Raw genomic sequence first — 22609 nt, 5'->3', positions numbered from 1 at the left:
TTCAACCCACATTACCCATAAATAGTTGCCCCATGGCCACCTCTCAGAATTAGATAGCATGTACTTTTGAGAGGCAGGTCTACACAGGCTATAGGCAGAGACCTTGGACATGGGATTCCCAGATCTGGAGTACCCACTTTGTGTTTAAGAAGAGGAGAGAAGAAGAAGAAATCCAGAAAAGTAGGGCCAGAGGAGCATGGCCAGAATGGGGCTCTCCAAAGTATGGGACCCAGGGCAGCGGTCTCTTTGCTCAAGTACTAACCAAGTACAAGGGTGGTGGCCTAGCCAAGTTGACACAAGATTAAACATCATAGGCTTCATGACCATGAATCTGTTCTTAGGTACAACAGCAGTAGTGATATTAAAAATAAGACCTTGTTTGCCAAGTGCTATTACAATTTTTAAAAGTTGTATTTAAACATATCATCTACTGCTCTATGTAGGAAAATATCAGTAACCTAGGCGAGGCCCAGGAGGCTGTCTGATGGTCAGAAACTGTAGGTTTCATTTCCATCCCAGATTGCTGGCAGACAAAAATGTCAGTGCTGAAAAGACATATAACGTCCATGGGGTAACAGCTTTACTGGGCATGATCACATTCCATAAAAAGAGTTTGAGTTTCGGTTGTCAGGAAATCCTGTGTTGGGCAAATAGGAGTGCTATGTCAAGCCCCATAAATAAAATCAGGCCAGGTTACTTATAACTGTACTGATTACCTTTCCAGTCCATTTTTTGAAACCAGAATCTTAAGTTGTAAAGTTAGGTATTAGTGTCTCATGGTATTTTTCTCTATTTCTTTTGTACTTTGTGTCCAGGCAGGTAGGCAGGGGAGGAAATCACCCCCATTTCATATACAAATGGTTTAAATGGTTTAAATTTAAAGTTTTAAATATAAAACTTCTTTATATATACATATATATATATATAATGAAAGAGATACTTGTTTTCTATCTATAAAATTAATAGGAATCACTAAAGATTCTAAAAATCCAAATAAAATTTACTGTACTTTATTGAGACTCAAATTAGAAGTCACAGGGGCTCTGTCATCTGTTCAATATAAACTAACCAAAGAGGAAAAGAGATAAGAAATTTGCAGGATGCAAATAGGAATATTAAATATGATAGTAATAATCATATGGATTAAACACCAATTATATATGCCAAACACTGCCAGGCCCTTTATACATATGTTATTTCTAGTTCTAAATACAAGAGAGTAAGTGTCATTTCTCCCACTTTAAAGGTAAGATAAAACTCAGAAAGCTGAACGACCTGCCTAAGGTGCACTGAAAACAACTTGCTCTGCTGGGACACAAACAGCTGTTTTCTTTGTGAAAAAATGAAAGGCACACGTAGGAGAGACGCCTCTCAGACTCCTCTCAACTCCAGGAGTGTCCACAAAACCCTTGAGCTGTCAGTGGACATATAAAGTACCCCCCCAAAAATATAAATAAATAAATAAATAAATAAATAAATAAATAAAGTAGCCCCAAATCCCAGAACTAAAATCCCTTTGTGTGGTCTCCAGACCACCTCAAATTTCTGAAATTTTCTCACTCCCTCTTAAAGAAGGGCAATTTATTCCACCACAGTGAAAATTCAATGAAAAGGACCCAAAAGTCAAGGCACAGAACCTTTTCCTGTGACCTCCAGGCAGACGGGCAAGTTGCCGAAGGGAAAGCCTGAGGATTTACATTGAAGATTTGAGCTCTTCTCTCGCTCCTCTCTCCCCTCCTTGGCCTAAGTGAGTTACAGGGACCAGTACCAAAGGTCACCAAAACTCTTCTTCCTTCATTTATTCGTTCCTTTCCTTACTGACCACATAGTACGTACCAGACATAGCAGTACAAATAAGGAGATGAAAGGCACAATCCCTATCCTTGAGGAACTGACTCTCTAGCCCTCGAGGAAAACAAATATACACATAATTATAATATATCTGGTTAAGTAAAGTAACAGATTATGTAATGGATAGTCTGGGAGGGAAGAACAGGCTCTAAGGCACCAAGCATTTGCTTTCCTGGAGGAGCCTCAGAGCTGATGACCGGGCAGGTCACTGAGGAAGCAGCCGCAGCATTGTTAGGGGCACATGGGATCACCCGGGATGTTGGGGTGCTCAAGCAGCATGACTTCCAGAGTCACCTACAGCCAGGTGGCCTCAGGATCCAGGAGGAAGACAAAGTATCTGGATCATCCCAGACCAGAATTCTTGATTCAAATAGAGCTGCAATTCTAGCAGTTGCCACAGATGAGAGCTGAGATATGGAATACATGTTCCTCAATGTGTACCCCATTTGTACCCTGGGCTACTCTGCCTGAGCAAATGCTTGTTATTATGCTTCCAGAGACTTCCCAATAATATGTCATTTGAATCAACTCAACTCAGAAATTTCAAATACAGCCTCGTCACATCACGACGATTACGGAAAAGGTGGTTCTTGTTGAAGGAGTAGTGGGATCATATGTCTGTGGATAACAAGAAATTAAGGCAAATAATCACAGATCTCATGAGTCTGTGGAGTAGCCACTCGCTCTGCCTTCTAGAGCTGTGGAGTAGAGTCTGCATAAAATGCTTTCACTAGCCCTTGGGCACACACGGACCCAAGTCCACCAGGCTTTCATAAACCTAACAAAGGCCTATTTATTTATACCTGCATGGAGAGAGATGCATTCACAGCAAACTTAAATTGGAGACAAATTTAAAAACACCATCAGTATGCATTAACATCTTTTGGATCTTTAGAATGACCTGGTCATTACATAATGGAGAACATACGCTGGGTTCACTTATCATTAAGGGATATAGAGAAAATGTGTCTTCTTGATTTCTTTGTAACTGGCCTGATGTTCCTCACCAGCCCCCTTTCTTCTGGGTAGCAGTGTGTGCGTGCGTGTGTGTGTGTGTGTGTGTGTGTGTGTGTGTGTGCGCACGCGCGCGCGCATGTATGGGAGGAAGGGGTGGAGAGGGATGTATGGACATTCAGTTCAACCCAGTGGTCTTATCTGTCTCTTGAGGTAACTTCGTTTCAGTTTGGCTGACTCACAAAAATGGTGAGTCTTTTAGAGCCCCATTTCCTCCCCCTATTAACCTCCAAGATAGCATCTGAGTGAGGACATGTAGCTCTAGCTAGTTGAGAGACACGATTCTAGGACCTGTTCTGTGCTGCCCGGATCTTTGCTGGTCCCTTCTGGAGTGGCTGATCTCAGCTGTTCCCTAGACTGACGATTCTGTTGGCATCTGCTGCTGAAAGCCACAGCTGGTGTACTTCATAATTTATGGTCTGTCGTCTCAGCTCATCTGGACCCAGGAATTTCTCTTGGTGACTCAGCCCTGCCTCAGGGGTGCTATGCATCCCACCTCAGGTCTGACTGTTCTTCCCTAGTGGGTCCCACCTCAGATGTTTGGTTCTGCAACTCCCAACTCCAGACACACTTTGCCCTCACTTAGTGACTTTCAGTGAACTTTCACCACCCCTTCTGGCGTGAGTGGGAATTTTTGAGTCTGTCTATGCCATATGGGAACAAAGCTAAATTTCAGGACTCTAATCTGTACCACTTTACTTTCATGTGACAATCTGTTAAGGGTTAAAAATTGTGTCCCCCCAAAAGATATTTGACGTTCTAACCCCCAGTACCTCAGATTGTGATCTTGTCTGGAAATAGAGCTGTTTCTGGTCTAGTCAGACACAGAATCCTCGCTCTGTTAACTTCCCCGTGTGCAGACAACTTGTAACCATGCTCTCTCCTCTCTGGGAGAAGTGAAGAGGTCCTAGCCACACGCTCTCATCTGCTGATCTGCACATTTCTCTCCAGCCTCCTGGACCAGAAACAGCCTGCCAGGCATGCTGTCAGCCACACGGTCCCTGGGAACCAGGGGCAGGACTTCTTATAAATAGGTCTTTTATCTGACCCATTTGGTAGCTTCTTACTGTGTATTAATGGTCATGACGGTTTTTCTACTTCCTGTATAGCCATGTCCTCTCAGGAGCTCTGGAGTGGACATTACAGGTGGCCTTCAGCATTCGCTGTCCTTTCTTCCTTTCCAATAGAACTGTGATGTGGTTTAGGTGTCCATCCCTTTCTGACACAGCCCATGTCCCTCAGTGGCCTGAGAGGTCAAAAGTTTATCCTATAACTTCCTCCTGTGATTGGTTCTGGAATGGGCATATGACCCAAATCTGACTGATGGGGCTCTCAAAGAGCTTCTGCTGGAGGCTTCAGGGAAAAAAGCTTCCTTGTCCTCAGGGGCCCTTCAGAATGCCAGGCTCCTTTACACCGGAAGTTGAGGGAAGAGCATGTGACCCTGATTGCCGCTAGCCGCTGGCTTGCAATTATGAGGAAAACTGTCTTCAGGTTGAAACCTGTGTTCGGCAGAGCCCAGCAATGAGGCACCACCGGCTCCTCCAACTGAAGCCCAGTGAGTCCTTGACGTCCAGTTACATGAGTCAGTGACTTTCCATGCTGTTTAAACCAATTTGATGGGCATGTGATTGACAGTATCCTAATACATACAAACTATACTGGACATTTTAGAATAGTTACCATGTGGGGAAAAAGCCACAGATCCATTTAGCTTTTTCAGTCAGAGATACACGAATAATTCTGCTTGGGTGTTCTTGAAACCATGGAAGATTTGTTCCTTATATTTCTACTTATAGGCACTTTACCTTTCTATACCATTTCTTGATAGCCTCAGCTTACTTAACATTTAATTATAAATTCAAAGAAAGTCTGGTCCATGGTGTACTCCTGAGAAGAAGTTTTTTTTTTTTAAGCTTTAACATTATCATTAATACATAGGTGAGAAAACAAAAATACTAAAAAGGAAAAGACTTGCTTAAGCCCACAAATTTCCATGATCTAGGTAATTGTCACAAATACAAATAAATCAGTGTAGAACAATTCAACAAACACAAAAGGTTGAGATTTTCTCTAAAGAGCTGGATCCAGCTTCCTAACTTTGTGTCAGTATACTTCTGCTTTGGGGATCTATGAAGATCCTTATACCACCAAAAGGAGAGATCTGTAGGGAGACATTAAGTTATTAGTTTCAAAAGATTCTCATGTTTTTGAACACTTAATAAAGCCAAGTGGACTGGGAAATGCTTGGAATAGAGTAGGATAAATAGACATCTTCCATTGGAAGGACACACTAAACCACACTTCCTTTTAAACAAACCCTTAAGCACTACATTATTATAACGGTTTTTCACTTGAATGTTCTCAATTTTGGGGTCACTTAAATCATTAGACTATAAGGGAGCTGAAAAAAGGAAGGGGAGATTGGAAGACAATTAATTAGCTTCTCTTTGGTTGTTTTAAGAAGCATAATTTAGGAAAGAATTCTCTGGAATAAAATCTGGATTATCTTTAAATTAATTTTTGTCATCTCTTTTTAGTGTATTATAATTAATATTAATATAATGTAAAACTAAATATTGGATAGTCTTGTCAAATAGCCTTTTATTTTTTTAAGGTTTATTTATTTTAGAGCGAGAGAGAGAGTGATAGAGTGGGGGTAGGGGCACAGGGAAAGAGAGAACCCTGAAGCCATCTCCCCAGTGAGCGAAGAGCCTGACTTAGGGCTAGATCCCAGGACCCTGAGATCATGACCTGAGCTGAAATCAAGAGTCGGCCGCTTAATGAATTGAGCTACCCAGGCACCCTTTGAATAGTCTTTTAAATAAAACCTTAAAAATATACCAGTCAGGTAAAACTGTTTCAATATGGTATTTGCTGGAATTATCCAGTTATTCAAAGGGACAAACCTGGCACATTGGGGATAAATTTACCCACGTGCTCCTTACTCATGTCTAGAAAGTGTAGTTTTCTGAAGTCTATGGGTCATCTTAAGCACTTGTGCCATTTTTCCTTTCTTTCCCTAAGCACGGGGAAATCTTGGCACCTTAAACAAGAATTGGATCCTACGTTTTCTCTCAAATAGGTAGAGTCAGGGCACAAGAAAACATGATAACATTAGAACAAGGGGGAAATCCTTAAAGCCCAACAGTGATGCCATAATTTGGGCCCTTTAGCCAAGGAAGGAACTCTGCCATCCCACATTCCTTTGGCAATTCTGCCCAGGGAGGTTTGGTCATGTGGTGAGGGGGTGAGGGAGGGGGCAGGGAGTGAAACTTGATGAACCACAACCCTCTGGTAGAGACAACCTATGTCTGGGAGCAAACCAGGGCTATATATCTATAATTTCTCAGTGTAGGACTGATTTCAGTCAGGACTTGCTGGGTGGTTTGGAATCACGCTTCATCAGTAGTTCCTTCACTTGTTCACTTCCCGCACGAGTCCATTCACTGAGAATGACAAGTTGTTCATTAGGGCACTTTGGGGTTTCTATTTAAACCTAGAATGTTTGGAATAAGTAACGTTAACACAAACGGTGAAGCACTCACAACCCTGGATAAATAAATAAATATCTTATTTATGTAAGCTAACGCTAAATGAGTATAAAGCAACTCAATCATCTCTACCTTATTAATATGGTTGGGAATAAAAATCTAATCTAAATATTTCCAAGGAATAAAACTAGTAAATTTAAGGTAGTATGATGATTTAATTAAATTAATTTAATCTATTGGATGGTTTGACCTGTACAGTGCATTCCTTTGCTTTCTTTGTTCTGAAAGCAGATATCGAGGACCTCTATATAATGATGCTAAGTTAGGCTCTACATGCTCTAACAAACCTAATGGAGATACTGGCTATTATCTTCCATATGCTTAAAAGAAATAGTGCATAACACACACCAGGTGCTTAGTTAGTAGTTGCTGAATGCTGAATGAATAATCTATGGCAAACAAACAAACCAAAATCACTTCTCCTGTTATATTTTTAATTATATTTTATAGAATATTTATTTAAAGTCAACATTAAAATCCATTCAGTATGTATCTGTTTGATGGTAAGATGAAGACATTTGACTATTAAAATTTGGCCAAGAAGGCACTGAATTGATTATCTATGTACAAATAATGAGCAACATATTTTGTGATTTCAAAATATATCACATTTTTTCATGAGCATATGATTCTATTAAATGAAAATAAACCAATCTCTTTAGAGTGAATTTAAAGTTGAGTTGACCCAAGGATCTGGGTAAAGTGCTTGGTAAAGTGCCGTGAAGCTTTTTGTAAAGCATTGAGTTTTCAGAACGGAAGCTGAACTCAGGTTGGAGTTTAGGTCCCGGGTTGGCTGCTTACTGGCTGTGTACCCTTGGGAAAGTTATTTTAACCTTGTAAACTTTAGTTTTCTCACAGGCAAAATGGAAAAGAATAATACTATCTATATCATACATTTTTAGGGACTATGAAGTGAGCTAATGCACAAAAGCATTTTAGCCTTGTGGTTCTTTATAGCAAGAACTCAGCATCTGCTTTTTCTTTGTCATCATCATCATCCTCATCACCAGAGGTGGGAATGTTTTCCTTACCTCTTATCCTACAAAATGTCAAGATTGCCGAGAAAAAAAAAAGAAAAGAAAAGAAAAACAAAACTAAGTAGAGGTGTTACTAAATCATACTCTATAATTTCTCACCAACAACAATCTGCAAACTGGTCTCCTCAAGCTTGTCTTCCTCCGGTCGATCCTCCATGCTATCAAAGTGACTTGTTCAGAGCAGAAACCTGACCATATCACCCCTCTGATCTCTAACACAGTGGTTTGGTAGCTACTAGGCAGAGTCCAGGGCCTCTACTATAGTGGCTGAGAAGGATGTTTCAGAACTGAGCCCCTGCTCGCCCCTTCAACTCCAGTTGTGGTCAGGTAGACCAGACCTGGCTACCTCCTAGCCAAATCCTACTTCATTATGACTCAGTTAAGAAAATACAAAAAATGAGCAACTCAGCTGAGACTCTGTTACCTCTTGGGAAGCTCTGTGCTCACCCACATGTCAAATTGCTTTATAAGAACACTGCACTGTGAGCTCCTTCTGGGTAGGGTGTCAGGGCTTGCCATACATAATGCTTGGCATATTTTAGGGGCTCAATAACTATTTGCAAAGGAATGGTTGAATGAACGCATGCATGAATATGCATCTGATAACCAGATGCAAAGTATACAGATTTGTAGACTTGCTGGAGCCAAGTACCCTCGTAGGGCTAGAAGGGGACCTGAATATAACATTCTTTTCTGAGTCATGTTTGAAAACAATGGAAAGGGAGACATGGAAGTCTAGCAGGAGATAAAATGTCATCTTCATAACTGATAAAGCTGTTAAGGGAGGGTGTGGCTCAGGGACATGACAACAGCAGACTTCAAAACTGCACTCCATAGTTGGATAGACTTACCCACCAGTGGCCACACAGCTCCCTGCTAGAGGAGTTGCATCTCCACAATGGAGAGTGTGAAGAGGCAGACCAGGCATGTGTAATTCTTAAGGTCAGCTGGCTTCCAAACTGCTATGCAGAGCCAGTTTATTTCCCAAACACAGCAGTGGGAGGGTTGCCCCTTCTCTGGGTCAGTGAGTCAAGTGGGAAAGGGAGGCCCAGAGGGTGACAGCAGCTGATGTCACTTGGACTGGTAAACATGGGGCCAGGGGATGTTGCTCTCTGCTCCCTTCCCAGACAGCCTCATGGGCACCGATTGATTTATACGCTGGCGATATTTCCCGCAAGTGACAGGAAGAGTGGATTGCAAAGATACCTCCAAATTACGTATCGGTAAGTGGATTATCTTTTGACTTCCTGCTCTAATTCCTCCTTTTCAGTTGACCTGTGAACACAGATGGAATGACGTATGTTGATACACTTCTTATCAAGATTGGAAATTGTTTTGGCTCCTCAAAGAGTATACCTCCTCTTTTACTCAATTGATTCAATGAAACCTAGCAAATATTCGCTGACACCCCACCAAGTGCCAAGCACGGTAAAATGTAAAGATGAATACACTGCAGTGATCCTGTGGGGATTATGATCCTGTCAGCATCCGGTGGGTCAGTTCTCTTAGGTAGAGAAAAGGGAACTCAGTTATGAGAGCAAAATAAACAGACAAATATTTACAATCTTTTTTCTAGTTTTTAAATGGTTTTGAGTAGTTAAATGACTGTTCATTCAGAATTTAAGACATTTCTCTTCTAACACCAGCATTAATTAAAGCCAAGATACTAATAATAAAGGTCATGGAAACCACTGGAGAGTCATTTATCTTCTCTCCTACTGTCCACGTTGCACCATCTTGCAAACGCCTGCCATTGGCAAAGAGAGGGACAGCGTGAAAGCGTGCACATAAGTTGTTGACATCCAGAGCCATAGCTGAAAAACAACTCAGATTAGTGGATGGACGGTTCCACCTCCCTGAAGGAAGGCATTGCACTTACTTCTGTCCTATCCTGGATTCCAGCAGCTTCCATTATTCTCTTGTTTGAAGTCAAAAAAATTCTTGACATCTCACCTTTCTAAGAATTCTATTTGTTTTTTCTTTAACCGGATTCTCAAAGGCTACTCACAATATTTCACTAGATCTTAAATTCACAATTCTGTGTTGTGTCGTTTTTATCTCATTTTGTCTTACATCCTCTCATCACCAAACTGACTGAATGTGTCAAAAGAAACAGGGATTAGGTATGATTCCAATTCCTAACAGATTCAGGTTCAGAGGCTCTTCCCAACCTCAGCTTTTTAAAAACCATTACGGAGCCAAACGATCATGGAGAAATTTGTAATTTTGTTCCCCCGAAGATGCTCAATGATGCACAGAAAGCTACTAGAATGTGGAGGCACATAAAGCCTCCACATCCTCAGCACCGGTCCTGGTTTCCGAAAAGCAGCTTCTCTTCTTCCTCTCATTCCTGTGCATCTACTAGATCAATAGCAGGAGCAGGAAGTCATGATTTTCACTCTGGAATAGCTTGGCAGCGTATACTGCCTGAGGACAAGTAGGGAAACTAAGTCTGGCATTTCTGTTTGGGAAAGAAAGAAACTGACAAAGTTAAAGCAATTTGAAGTCTTTACTTGAAATGCTGTATTTTTTTTCTATTAACTTATGAGATAGCATATAAATTCATAACAGTGATTTAAAATATATGTATATGTTATATATACATACACACACTTCTTGGGTATGTATAAATTGCTTGTTTTTAAATATCATGAATAAAGAAAATAGCAAACAGAGTCAACACATCTCAGGGTCTAAGAATATCATTGTCAGCATGAAGGGCTGTGAGATCTTAGGCAATTAACATACTCGCATGACTTTCCTCTTGCTTTGTAAAGAAAAAAGGAAAAGAAAAGGAAGGCATCATGACACGGTTTTTGTTATCCCTGTGTCTGTTCAGAATCTACCGGGGACGGGATACATAAAAGGAAACTGACGACTGTAGAATTACAAATATTGTGGGGACTTCTGTAGATAACTTTGCATATGCATGTTTAAAATTTCAAATGTATTATTTAATACTTATCCAAGGCAATGTGTATTAAATATTGAACAGATTTTAAAAGAGGCTTTCCGTGTATTAAAAAAATTCATTAGTGGGCTTTGGAGATAATATTCACTTAACAAAAATACACAGTATCTCTTTTGCCCAAAGCATTTTGAAGCTGTGCAGGGAAATAAGATCTTCCCAGAAGCTGTGATAAGCGCATTTCTAGGGTCAATAAGATAGAAGGGGCCTGTTTGCAAAAATCTTCTTAGAGTCATCAATTTAAGTCTGGAGAAGCAATCAGTAATCCTGTAATAGAACCCTGGCTCTATAATATACCACTATAATACTCTGTGTGGAATCCATTTTTATAGTATGTTTACCCTGTATTTAATATGTCCCAATACCCCATATTGTTCAAGGCTAAATCCGAATAAATGCCGATTATTTCATATGAGAATATGCAGGCAGGACATCTCTATTTGTCCATGTTTCTAGACAGATCTATAGATGACATAGATGCTCTGAAGACAGATGTAGACACAGATGTAGCTCTAGGTGCACCCCAGGTTATAAATGTAATGAAGTTCAAGGTGGAGAATAGATACATTCATGAAGACTAGTTTCACCAGTAGGATGTTGCCCAACTTTCATAGTAGGTTGGAAGTCCCCGAGTTAATTATTACAGAATCACATAGATGGCATGAGTTCTTCTTTAGGGTAAACAGGCTGGGTCAGCAAGAGCTATTCCCTCCAACCCTTGGGACAGGCAGAAGTAGAAAAGATCTGTGGTGCTTTCCTCTGACGCTGCCACCTTAGCTGCAAGCTCTACCCAGATGGACCGCATCTCCTGACTGGCCCTACCAGACCCAGAATCTAGAAGGCCTGCCCAGACACACCTTCCGTGCTGTCAACAGTCACCACCCCACCCACGATTTCGCCCTTTATACCCGATACATGTTAATCCACACTGAGTCATCATTGGTGCCCTGAATCTAATCATCTTTTCAGACTTTACTGTTTTTGTCAAGGGTGCTGTTTGCTTGTAATGGTATTAAATTTGTGAACTTAAAAGGGCTTGTTATGTTTTTATTAAAGCAAAAAAGCAAAGAACACCAAAAGGTAAAATTATACAAATTTTTCAGAGTATTTATTTTAAGACCACTTTGCCCCCACACCTTTCCCAAATTCCCAGTTTCCAGAGGAAAACAGCATTACAGTATTAATTTTAGTGTTTTCCCTTTCTGACGCTTGGGCTTTTCTTCTGCTTTTAACAAAAATCAGATGACATTATACACACACACACACCTATATGTTTATAACATGCTGCTTTCACTTAAAACTTATTCAGGTCAGTTTATTTAGAGTTACTTCATTCTCATATTATTCTGTTGGATAGACATACCACACTTAACCATTACCTTACTGATGGTTATTTTTGTTTTTCACCATTATGCTGTCACAAACAAGACTGCAGTAGACATCTTTGGACATGTAGCTGTAAGTATTTTTGCTATCCTCTCCTTATAAGGCAGATTTTCAGAAGGGAGACGGCTGTAGCATACAGAAGGTATCCTGTGTGAACAACTTTTAATAAATTCTGCCGAGTTATTGGGATCAATTTTGGACTTACCTAATCTTCTTTATAGGCTCCAACTCAAAATCTATAGAAACATCCTTTGTAATATCATCCTGCCATTTAATCCTGACCTGACAATCTCCTGGCTACATTTTTAGGTACTGTTTAGATCCTAACGTGCTTGGACATTGACTTTAGTTTCTTTGGTTTTTGTTTACCTGGCCTCTCATTCTACACACGACAGTCATATTAATCTTCTCAAAAATTGCCTTATGCACAGCACATCTCTATAACCTTCCACAAGTCCCCCATTACCTAAAAAAAATGAATCTTAGCCATCCATTCAAGATCCCTCACAATCAAGCTTCAATCTTTCTCATGTTACCCTTATTTCTCCTACTTAAAAATTAAAACTGTAGCATCTAGAATTGTGGTTTGAAATTTAGTATATTTGACAGTGAAATGTATGTTCTCACTATCACAACGTACTTCAATTCAATAAATATTTATTTGACATATACTCCATGTAAAACACTCTATTAAGTGCTAGAGAGGATCGAAATGTGAAAATAAATGGCACACGGTTGACATTTAATCATGGTGTCTGCCTCCTTGGCACCAACTGTACTTTGTGCTAAGTGACCTTGCTTCTGATGATAGCAGGTGAAAACAAGTGTGGGCACCTATTTCAGCTGTCAGTTGCTACCTAATAAGACACACCCAAACTCAATGACTTAAAACAATGACAACATATACGTGGCTCACACATCTGCAATTTAGGTAGAGCTCGGAGGAGATACCTTGTTTCTGCCCCACTCAACATCGGCTATGGTGGCTTGAAGTCCAGGATGGGGAATCATATGAAATCTTGTCCACTCCCCAGTCTGAAGGTCGGTGGTGGCTGTCAGCAGGGTCCTCAGGTGGACCACAGCCTGGAATTCCTTCACAGCTCAGCTCTGTGTAGTCTTAACCTTTCCTTTGGTTCCACACACAAGCACCCCCAAAGGACCAGGCAGGAGTTGCTTTGCCTGTTAGGACTTAGCCTCTGAAAGCACATAATATCACTTCCACTGTAGATATGAGCCCACCCAGATTCAAGGGGAGGAGGTGTAGACCCCCCATCTCATGATGAAGGACTGTCAATGCCACGCTGCAAGAATGTGTCACATTGCGTGTGTGGTTATGTGACCATCTGTACGATACAATGTGCCACACCATCTATGGTTGTGCCAGTGACCTGTCATAGGAAAATAATTCAGGACAATCAAATTCCCTTTCAAGCAAATATAGCTTGAGAACAATTTAGAGAGTAAAATAGCTGCTGGAGATTAATCTGGAAAAACATAACAGAGAAAGAGGAAGAGGGACATGAGGAAGCATGTGTTCACTGAAGTTATGGGGCCATAGAAACCAGGAGTAGGAACCCAAGTTCTGTTCACTTTTATGCATATCCCCAACAGGGCAGAGTACCAAACACGTAATAGATGCTCAGATACGTCATAGGAAGAAATACATGAAAGACTAGAAAGAGGGAACACAAAAGGAGGGGCAAGTTTGGAGGGGGAAAGATGAGATTGTGCTGGAAATATATTGAGTTTGAAGTTCCAGTGATAACTCCCCACTGAGATGTCTAGCAAGCAGTTGGTGAAGTGGGTCTGTGGCCCAGAGGAAAGAACAAGAGTTGCGGGAAGGGCTTAGGAAGCCATGGACAAGGTGAAGCTTTGACTGGATGAGGCTGCGAAGAAGGAGCAGGTAGCGGAAGACCAATGACTAATGCTCAAGCAAAATAATGTGTGCTTAATACTATAGGCTCAGAGTCTGAACACCTGGATTTAATCTCTGTAATACTTGCTTTGCTATTTACCAGTAGTGTGTTTTCTTAGGTTTAGCTACTTAATCGCTCTGTACCTTTGTATCCTGTTATAACATTGTTATAATAATAAAACCTACTCCATAGGGCTATGGATTAAATGACATAACGCCTGCAAAGTACTTGGAACAGAGCCTAGCATATACGAAGCAATCAGTGCATACTAATATTTTTACAGATTTTATTTATTTATTTGAGAGAGAGAGAGAGAGAATGAGTGGTGGGAAAGGGCAGAGGGAGAGAGAGAGAGAGAAACAGACCCCTGGCTGAGCAGGGAGCCCAATGCGGGGATCGATCCCAGGACCCTGAGATCATGACCCGAGCCGAAGGCAGACGCTTAACCAACTGAGCTACCCAGGTACCCATCAATGCATACTAATTTTTATAACCATTATTATTTTTTTAACATCTGAGGTTTAGGAATGAGCAGAGGAAGAGCCAGAGAATAATACTGAGCATGAAGACCTCAGGAAAGCTTATATAACAGTCCTGATAAATGTTCACAGGAAAAAACTGTCTCCTTTCCAAAATGGTTCTAGGACATTCTCTCTTAGGTTAGATGCGGTTACAGTTACATGCATTACCGAGTTGCCAAACTTCAGAGTTGCCGATTTTGTTAATAAAAAGGGGGGTGACATGGTGAGTTGTATTTTCCGTAACAACATTTCACAAATTTTGTGCTTTGGGGGGGGCGGTAGAGTGATGCATTGTATCAAAATATATATATATATATATATATATATATATATATATATATATATGTCCTATACTCAAATAAATTTGAGAAATTCTGGATTAAACAAAATTAAATAGATGTTTCCTTAAATACAGCTGCTAACATGAGCCACAGCTTGCTAAGAAGGGGCTATCGAGAGCATCCTTTTCCAGACTCGTGTAAGTTTTTTTAGGGTTCATTCTGCTAATGCTATGTGTAGAACACAACTTCTCAATGCTAGTCAAGGAAGACTCTCTTGAGAAATTTCCTTAAAAAAAATACATATTATCAAGGCACCTGGTGGCACAGTCAGTTGAATGTCCAGCTCTTAGTTTTGGCTCAGGTCGGGATCTCAGGGTGGCGAGGTTAAGATTCAGCGCAGAATCTGCTTAAGACCCTCTCTCCCTCTCCCTCTCCCCCTCCCACCCATGTACACGTGCTCTCTCTCTCACTCTCTCAAATAAATAAATCTTTAAAAATCTTTAAAATCTTTAAATCTTTAAAATCTTTAAAAAAAATTTAAAAATACATTTACTGGATCCTCTTCCACAGATTCTGATTAGAAAGTCTGGGCTGATATTAAGGAATCTGTATTTTTTTAAAGTTCCCTTGTGTGGCCTTGTCTACAGGCAACTAGGAAGAGGAATTTCGCTCTTCCCATAACCCATAATTCCTCCCTTTCTTTCCAACCTGTTCTGAGAAAAAATGGCTCCCACAAAGAAAGGTAGCAAAAAAAGTGGGTGTTGGGGGATGTTATACTGCCACCAAGGAGATGAGATAATAGAACACCAACATTCAAAAATACTTCCACTGAGGTGGCTTTGAAAAGCATGCATCCCAGGCACTCAAGGAAATCTAGAATTTGCTGTAAAAACCTGGGAGCTCTCCCCATGATCATTTACACTGGCTTAAGCAACTGTGTAGACCCCCAAAATAAGGAATATCCAATAATGTATCTGGGTAAGTTAATGAGGACCAAGATTCTTCAAACAAACAGCATAATGGCTACCTATACACTTGTTATGCTTTCAAAAGCCTTCACATAATCAATGAAAGCTGATTTGATATTTAGAAAATATAATTATGGAAAAGTAGTTGTAGGCGATACATGTAAAGAAATTTGAATTACAATTCCATGGGATTGTGGTAATTTAACAGATTTCCAAGAATTCCCAACAGAACTTTGAAGCAAAGTCAGATTCAAATGGTTTTGTTTTGTTTTTTTTTAACTTGCCTAGAACTCCTGTCTAACACTGGGGGCAGTTGTATGTTTCAAATTTTCAAATTTAATCTAAGAACAGTCTCCTTACCTGAGATTTACTTGGAGACCAATCAGACCCGAGAATACACAACCTAAGAGATGTATTGTTAAATCTAACCTAAGAGAGTTTGTCCTAGAACCATTTTGGAAAGGAGATGATTTTTTTCCTGTGAACATTCTACCAAGGAAGAATTCAGCAAAGAGTGAATGGTTTACCCTATTTCTACTTTTACAGTTGGCTTTAAACTTTTATGGGAAAAATAAAAGAAGATAAAAGTATGGCTTCACTTCCACACTTCTCTACACACTCAAACAACTGTTCACTTTATATGTCCGGTGGGATGGGTTTTGGTTGTGGTCAGTCCTGGCCTTTTCCAACACCCCCAGCACAGAGGGGATGGGAGTGAGGGTAAATGAGTCTATGAAAGGCCACCTGTGCTACACTTTCCCAGACTGAAAAAAAAAAAAAAAAACCTAAAGAGATAAAACCACTAAATGCAACACATGGTCCTAGATTAGCTCCGATAAAGAACACTGTTGAGACAATTGATTAAACTTGAAAGGAGTTTGTGAATTCAACGCCAGTGTCAATGATAATTTCTTGATTTTGATCCTGATATCATGAGTTTCTGGAGAATGTCCTTGTTTGATGGGTTACATCACCAAGCCATTCAGTAATGATGGGCACCATGTTCAAAACTTATTTCCAAATGGTTCCAGAAAAAATACTCTTTGTATTTTTGCAGCTCTTCTGAAGCTTGAAGTTATTCTAGAACTAGCAAAACTAAAATTGGTACTAATAAATTAACATTTATTTTATTGTTTGTGTTAGTTTATTGTTGATTTTCTCAGGTTCTCAGAGTAAACTATCATATCATCTAAAAATAGTTTCACTTCTTTTCCAATTCCTATGCCTCCTATTGTTTTGCCCTTTTAAATTGTACTGGCTAATTCCTCTAGGACAATGTTCAATAGTAGTAGCAGAGATAGTAAGATTAGTAGACATAGTAAGCATTCTTGACTCTTTCCTAATCTTAGTGGAAATGTCTCTAGTATTTCCTAATTATGTACAATGCTGGTTTTAGGACCAAGGGGCTCTGTTTAGGAAATATGCTTCAATTATTTTCTTGAGTGTTTTTATCAGGAAGTTTTTGTCAAAAGCTTTGTTTTGTTTTTGTTTTTGTTTCTCTTCTTGTGGGGATAATCACATAATTATTCCTCTTACATCTACTGATTTGGTGTTTATATTACTAGATTTCCTAATACCGAATCATCCTTGCATTCACGAAATAAATCTCACTTGGTCATGGTATACTTTCGTAATGTGGTGTTGGATATTGTTTTCGAATATTTAATCTGCATTTTTGCATTGACATTGGATGATTGCTTGCAAAAGTATTTACATGTTAGAATCATGCTCCTCCACTGCTCTTAGCAGAGCAATCTCCATGAGAGGGAGCTTGGTGACAACAGAAAGGTTGTGGGAGGTGGGGGACAATGGAGAGATGGAGAGACCTGACCTCAGAGTCCCACAGAGCTTTTGAAGGTTGCTGGCTCTCTCCACTGACTGACTTTGTGACCTTGGAAAAGTTCTTCCTTCTCTTCTACCTTCTATTCTGTCATCTGTCAGATAGGCAAACCCACCGCAGTATATTAGGTGAGGACTAAATGATGTCTCTAAAAACTTCAGCATGATGTCTGGCACAACGGCAGCCCACATAAGCGTTGGGATATTTTATTATAAGGACGTGTCTTTCTTCACATTACAAAGAAAGCGGTGCTGGGATATATGTGAAGAGATACCATAGTTTCCTCAGGAGGCTCTCAGGGTCTTGGTTTCAAGGGTCCTCAGCATTTTGCTATGATTGCCGAGCACAGAGGAGATTGAGCTAGGTGAGTATGTTCTGTCTGCTTTTACAGTTACCCCGTTCTGTACTAGATGTCTGTATGTGAATAGTTAGTGCTTGATGAGTTCCAAGTGGGGACAAAAGAGAGGACAGTGAAAGGAGTGGAAAAAGAAGATAGAATTTCTTGAGCCCTCACCCCATGCCAAGGACTACTTTAAATATACGTGTAGTTAAATCGGTTAGGAAAGCTGAGAGGAAGCATCAAGATCTCAAAACTTGAGAGAAGCATCTTGAGAGGCAAGTAGGTAGGAGCACTGTTTCTGTGTGTAAGAGTTGAGATTAGCTTCTGTTCTTTTCTTCTCACTCATAACCTCTCGGAATAGAGGGGAATGGAGAGACACATTCTCTCTGCGTAGTGCTCTTGGCTCCTTTAGATATGGCATCATCATGTATCAGCTGCCAAAATCACACCAGATACCCACCTTCCAGTCCCAATAAATCATCCTGAGTTAGCTTGTGCCGATAAGATACCTGTATCTGTCTCCATGCCTTTGCCTATTTCTATATCTATATGTATATCACAGTCTGAACCTTGTTATCTTAAACGAATGCCCTACTTTAGTTTCTTAACATCTCTCCCTAGAAATATTGAATAGACCTCTAACTGGTCTTTCTGCCTCTAGTTCTGTCACCATTAAAATCCATCCTCCCTAATATACCAAGAATAATTTAAACAAAACCGGATATTTTCCATCATCTGAATGGTGAGTGAGGGCTGTTACCTTACATGGTAACATGGGTTACTGGTTATGTGACTTTTAATAACTCTCTCATTTTTCCTGATCCTTAGGTCTCTTATCTGTGAAATGGGAATGATAATACTGAATCTTAGAGTCACTGTGAAAATTAGATGAGAAATATTTGGCATAGTAGGTGCATGATAAATTGGATCCTTTACATGACAGTGGGACCACATCACCTCCTAGGGCACCCCTGAGTCTGCAGAGAAAACTGGACTCATCTGAGAGCTAAGAAAGGCATGACTTAAAGTCAGGAGCTCCTTGGGGAGCTCTTAAGAACAAAAACATTGGTTCCCTTTTCCAAAATATGAGATTTTGTAAAAATTAAAAGAAATAATGAAGACAAAGTACCTAACAGGATGGCTGGCAAAGCATGGGATGAAAAATAGAAAATAAGTAACAACAAAACCCAAGCTGAAACAACTATGCTGAGAAACTGATTGTTCTGTCTAAATATTGGCCATACTTGTTTGCTGGCATCTATTTTTTTAAATCTGTAACAATTCTACCAAAAAGTGTGCTTTTTTTAAAGGACTTTATTTATTTGAGAGAGAGAGCGTTAGAGAGAGAGAAAGTGCATGAGCAGGGGATGGGCAGAGGGAGAGGGAGAAGCAGGCTTCCTGCTGAGGAGGGAGCCCACAAGGGGCTCGATCCCAGGACCCTGAAATCATGACCTGAGCTGAAGGCAGAGGCTTAACCAACTGAGCCACCCAGGCACCCCTCCCCCTACAGTGTGCTGTTGGTGGTGGCGGTTGATAGTGATGGGGTTTAAGTTTGTCATTCTAAAGGATTGGCAGCAGTGGGATTAAAAGATGATCCAGGATGTCTGTTTTTCAAATTCAACTGCCATTAGTGTTCTCCAGATGTTAGCTCTGTTAACCTTCAGGTTTCAGAGGTCGCCTTGGCTTCCCAGTCATGGTACTTTTCTTTTCTCGCCAAGTACAGGCTTGTATCGATCCCAGTTTCTCCTCTGAGATTCAGCAGAAGATCCTGATGGAGGAAGATAATACCCAGAGAGAGGAGGCCAAGCAGGAGGGAGTTGACAACGTGCATATCGGTAAGAACTCTCCGTGTGCCCTTCATTCGCGGAGATTGTTGGTAAATATTTACCAGTACCTACTCTCCGTCGTACCTACTGGGAATGATCTGGCATTTTCCAGCGTAAACGCAGAAGTCCAGCAAGCACGAGCAAAATAGCCGTCGTCTGGCAATCCTTGCCTAGAGCTTCAGTCATGTGCTTACTTACCTCACTGAAGACATGTTGAGGTTTGTTTAGACCCAAGGTTGAATGACAAGCGGGCCAAAGCAGCTGGTGTGGAGAGGTCTTTTTCAGTGACTCATACATAGGTCATTCAAAAATTAAAGCCCACATAAAAAGGAGTGAGTCGGGATGCACAGAGAAAGGCATCCCGCTTTTTAGGCTCTCTAGAAGAGCAGCGGATTTTGCTGCCTCATTCCAGGAGGGCAGAGGCCCACCCAGACATTCCCAATCCACAGGGCTGGTAGTGTGGGTTGAAATCTTTATAATGTGTTCCCCCACATTCAGAACAGAATGAATGGACTCACAAAAATGTCTATCTGCCTCATTATTTTTTATTATGCCTCAGATGATCAAGTCATGGGGGGGTGGCAAGGGAGGGGCTACTCAGGGATATGCTGGGGACCAGGTGTCAGTTAACCTCACTAGTATTTCCCTACCATGAGCTGATTATCTCTGCACTGCAAAGGCCTCTTCTGTTAAGGGAGAGTGACTTCATGCTAGATTTAATTTTTCATTTACTCATTCTGCTAAGTTCTAGACATAGGAGTTAAAATAGGAAGCTCCTGTATCAGTATAGGTTCTCCAGAGAAACACAATCTCTCTCTCTCTCTCTCTCTTTATACACACACACACACACACACACACACACACACACAAACACATATATACATATTTTTATGGGGTGGGGGAGAGAGAGACATTGATGGATTGATTGATTTTACAGAATTGTTGCCTGTGGTTGTGAAGCCTAGCAGGTCTGAAGTCTGCAGGGCTGACCACGGGCTGGAAGTTTGGGCAGCGTTTCTATGTTGTAGTCTCAAGGAGAATTTCTTCTTCTTTGGGAAACCTCAATCTTTGCTCTTAAGTTCTCTACGATTGGATGAGACCTAATCACGTTATAGAGGGCAATTGCTTTACTCAAAGTCTACTGATTTAAATGTTAATCATATCTAAAAAAAAATCTTCATAGCGACATCTAGACTGGTGTTTGACCAAACAACCAAGCACCATAGCCTAGCTAAACTGGCACAAAATTAACCATCACTTCCTTCTTACTTGACCAAGGCCAGGGATAAAGTTGGGAAAAGCTTTCTGGAAAGTGTGTTTCCTGAACTATCGGCTGCTTATTAAGAAAGAGGTGAATGAATAGGACACATGCAAAAAATGACAAGTAGTGTGTTGTGATTAAAACCGGACCTCCTTGCAGGGGGAAGAGGGAGGAAATGGTAAGCTACCCACTGGGAAAATAACCTGAACTAACCAAATGGCTTATTTTTTCTTATTTGCTTGATGCGAACCTGAGGATTCTGGATTTATTTTATCCTAAAGTCTTGATGGAGTCACTAAAGAATTCTTAAGCATTGAAGTGATGAGATTAGATTTTCAGTATTCAAGACCAATTCATGTGATTCTCATTAAATATGTTATGGTGTCTATCATGCCTGAAGTACTATGGGAAACCCTGGGCATATAATGGTGACACATGTAGAGAGGTCCCTGACTTCAAAGCTTAGATTCTAGTGGGGACCTGAGAAAAGAAAAGGACAAATAAAATAATTATGAATTTTATTTGGTGCTTTTGAGACCGGAGGCTTGATTTGGAAGCTTACAATTCCAGTGTCTGCCTACTTCTGTCCCACTGGGCCATCACATTCCTGCCATAAGTACAAACTTCAAATACTGAGTAATCACTCAGCAACAGCCCTATAACCTCATCCCCTCTCCCACCCAAATACACAGGGTCTTGGATTTGATACTTTCTGACTCTCTTTCCAAGCTGTGGATCTTACCTTTCCCTTTAGACTCTTCCATCTTCCGTTGCCTTGGGCAAGCCTTGCCAAGCACACACCCACTCTAGCTCCAGGTCCCATGAAACGATATCTCCCCTATGCCCTGGACTTGCTCCTGGGCTCCTTCTCTGGGAGTGAAGTTAAGAATACCAGGTGATCAATGAAGACAAAGGGAATGGCGAAAAGAGTACTACTGACAGACATTTAAGAGGTAAAAATGATATGGTTTAGCAATGGATTGCTAAGAGGGGTTGGGGAAAATGAGAGACTGAAGACACTCTCCAAACTGGGGGGGGGGGGGATTGGATGACTGAATATAAGGGGTGACTTTTATTTAATTAAGGACTATAACAAAGAAGGAGGGTTGAGGGATGTACATGGCATAAGGACATGATGATTTGGACATGCTGGGTCTGCTAGGTCCAAGGGACTCCCTGTAAAGGTGTACAGTATGTGATCACCACCTTCTTTTCTGTACCCCCCTCACCCCTTCTCTTTCTTGTACTAAGGACTGTGACAGCTGGAATGGAAAACAAGGGGTTGATATTTCCAATAGGATCAGAGCATTCAACTATTTACGAAGTCCTAGAGAATTTAACATGAAATGCTAATAGCCCATGAGAGCTAAAAACTTTCTTTTGAGAACTAATTATCAGTGAGTTATTTATTAGGGGGAATATTGCTCTCCATCCATATGGCTCCTTCAAAATTGACTGTGTAAGGAATTTTCCACCTGGATAGTCACTTTGATGAACTTCAGGAGCCAGATGGGATAGGGGACAAAACTAGCTTGTATAATAGTAAAACAATAAACCACATCAGGGCTTGTCTTGATTACATTGCCTGTCAATGTTAACAGATGAGATGAATGGGGAGCACTTAGGTGATTTCTCCCCACCAGCACTCCTGCTGTTGGGGATCCTCAGACTTTATCTAGGCTTTTTTGTAGAGGAAACAGCGGGAGAGCTACTGCTTTGCCAGCAGGCTCTGGGTAAGGGGAGAGAAATGTCGTCTTTGAAAGTATCCATATTTGCTTTCTTGACTAGCAAATTCATTTTGATGTATGTAACTTTTCTCTTGTACTCTGTTGGGTGGATAAGCCTTTTA

The 22609-nt window shown here is 40.7% G+C and overlaps 1 protein-coding gene across 11 annotated transcripts in view; it reads left to right on the top strand.

The window, feature by feature from the left end:
• The window catches only part of PHLDB2 (pleckstrin homology like domain family B member 2), a 214653-nt gene that overhangs the window by 79517 nt on the left and 112527 nt on the right, over positions 1-22609 (top strand). For 10 of the 11 annotated variants that reach the window (XM_027583902.2, XM_027583896.2, XM_027583894.2 and 7 more), the window contains exon 2: positions 19397-19508. In XM_027583902.2, coding sequence (XP_027439703.1) covers positions 19445-19508 — 64 coding nt within the window. In that variant the 5' untranslated portion in view covers positions 19397-19444. Of the gene's footprint in view, positions 1-8580; positions 8677-19391; positions 19509-22609 lie in introns of all 11 variants that reach the window. The other variant, XM_027583895.2, reaches the window with a different exon arrangement.

This window comes from Zalophus californianus, chromosome 1 (genome assembly GCF_009762305.2).
Source record: "Zalophus californianus isolate mZalCal1 chromosome 1, mZalCal1.pri.v2, whole genome shotgun sequence".
In the NCBI taxonomy this organism is placed as follows: Eukaryota; Metazoa; Chordata; class Mammalia; order Carnivora; family Otariidae; genus Zalophus; species Zalophus californianus.
Note: the sequence above shows the minus strand (reverse complement) of the source record. Positions and strands in the feature narration are given on the sequence as shown.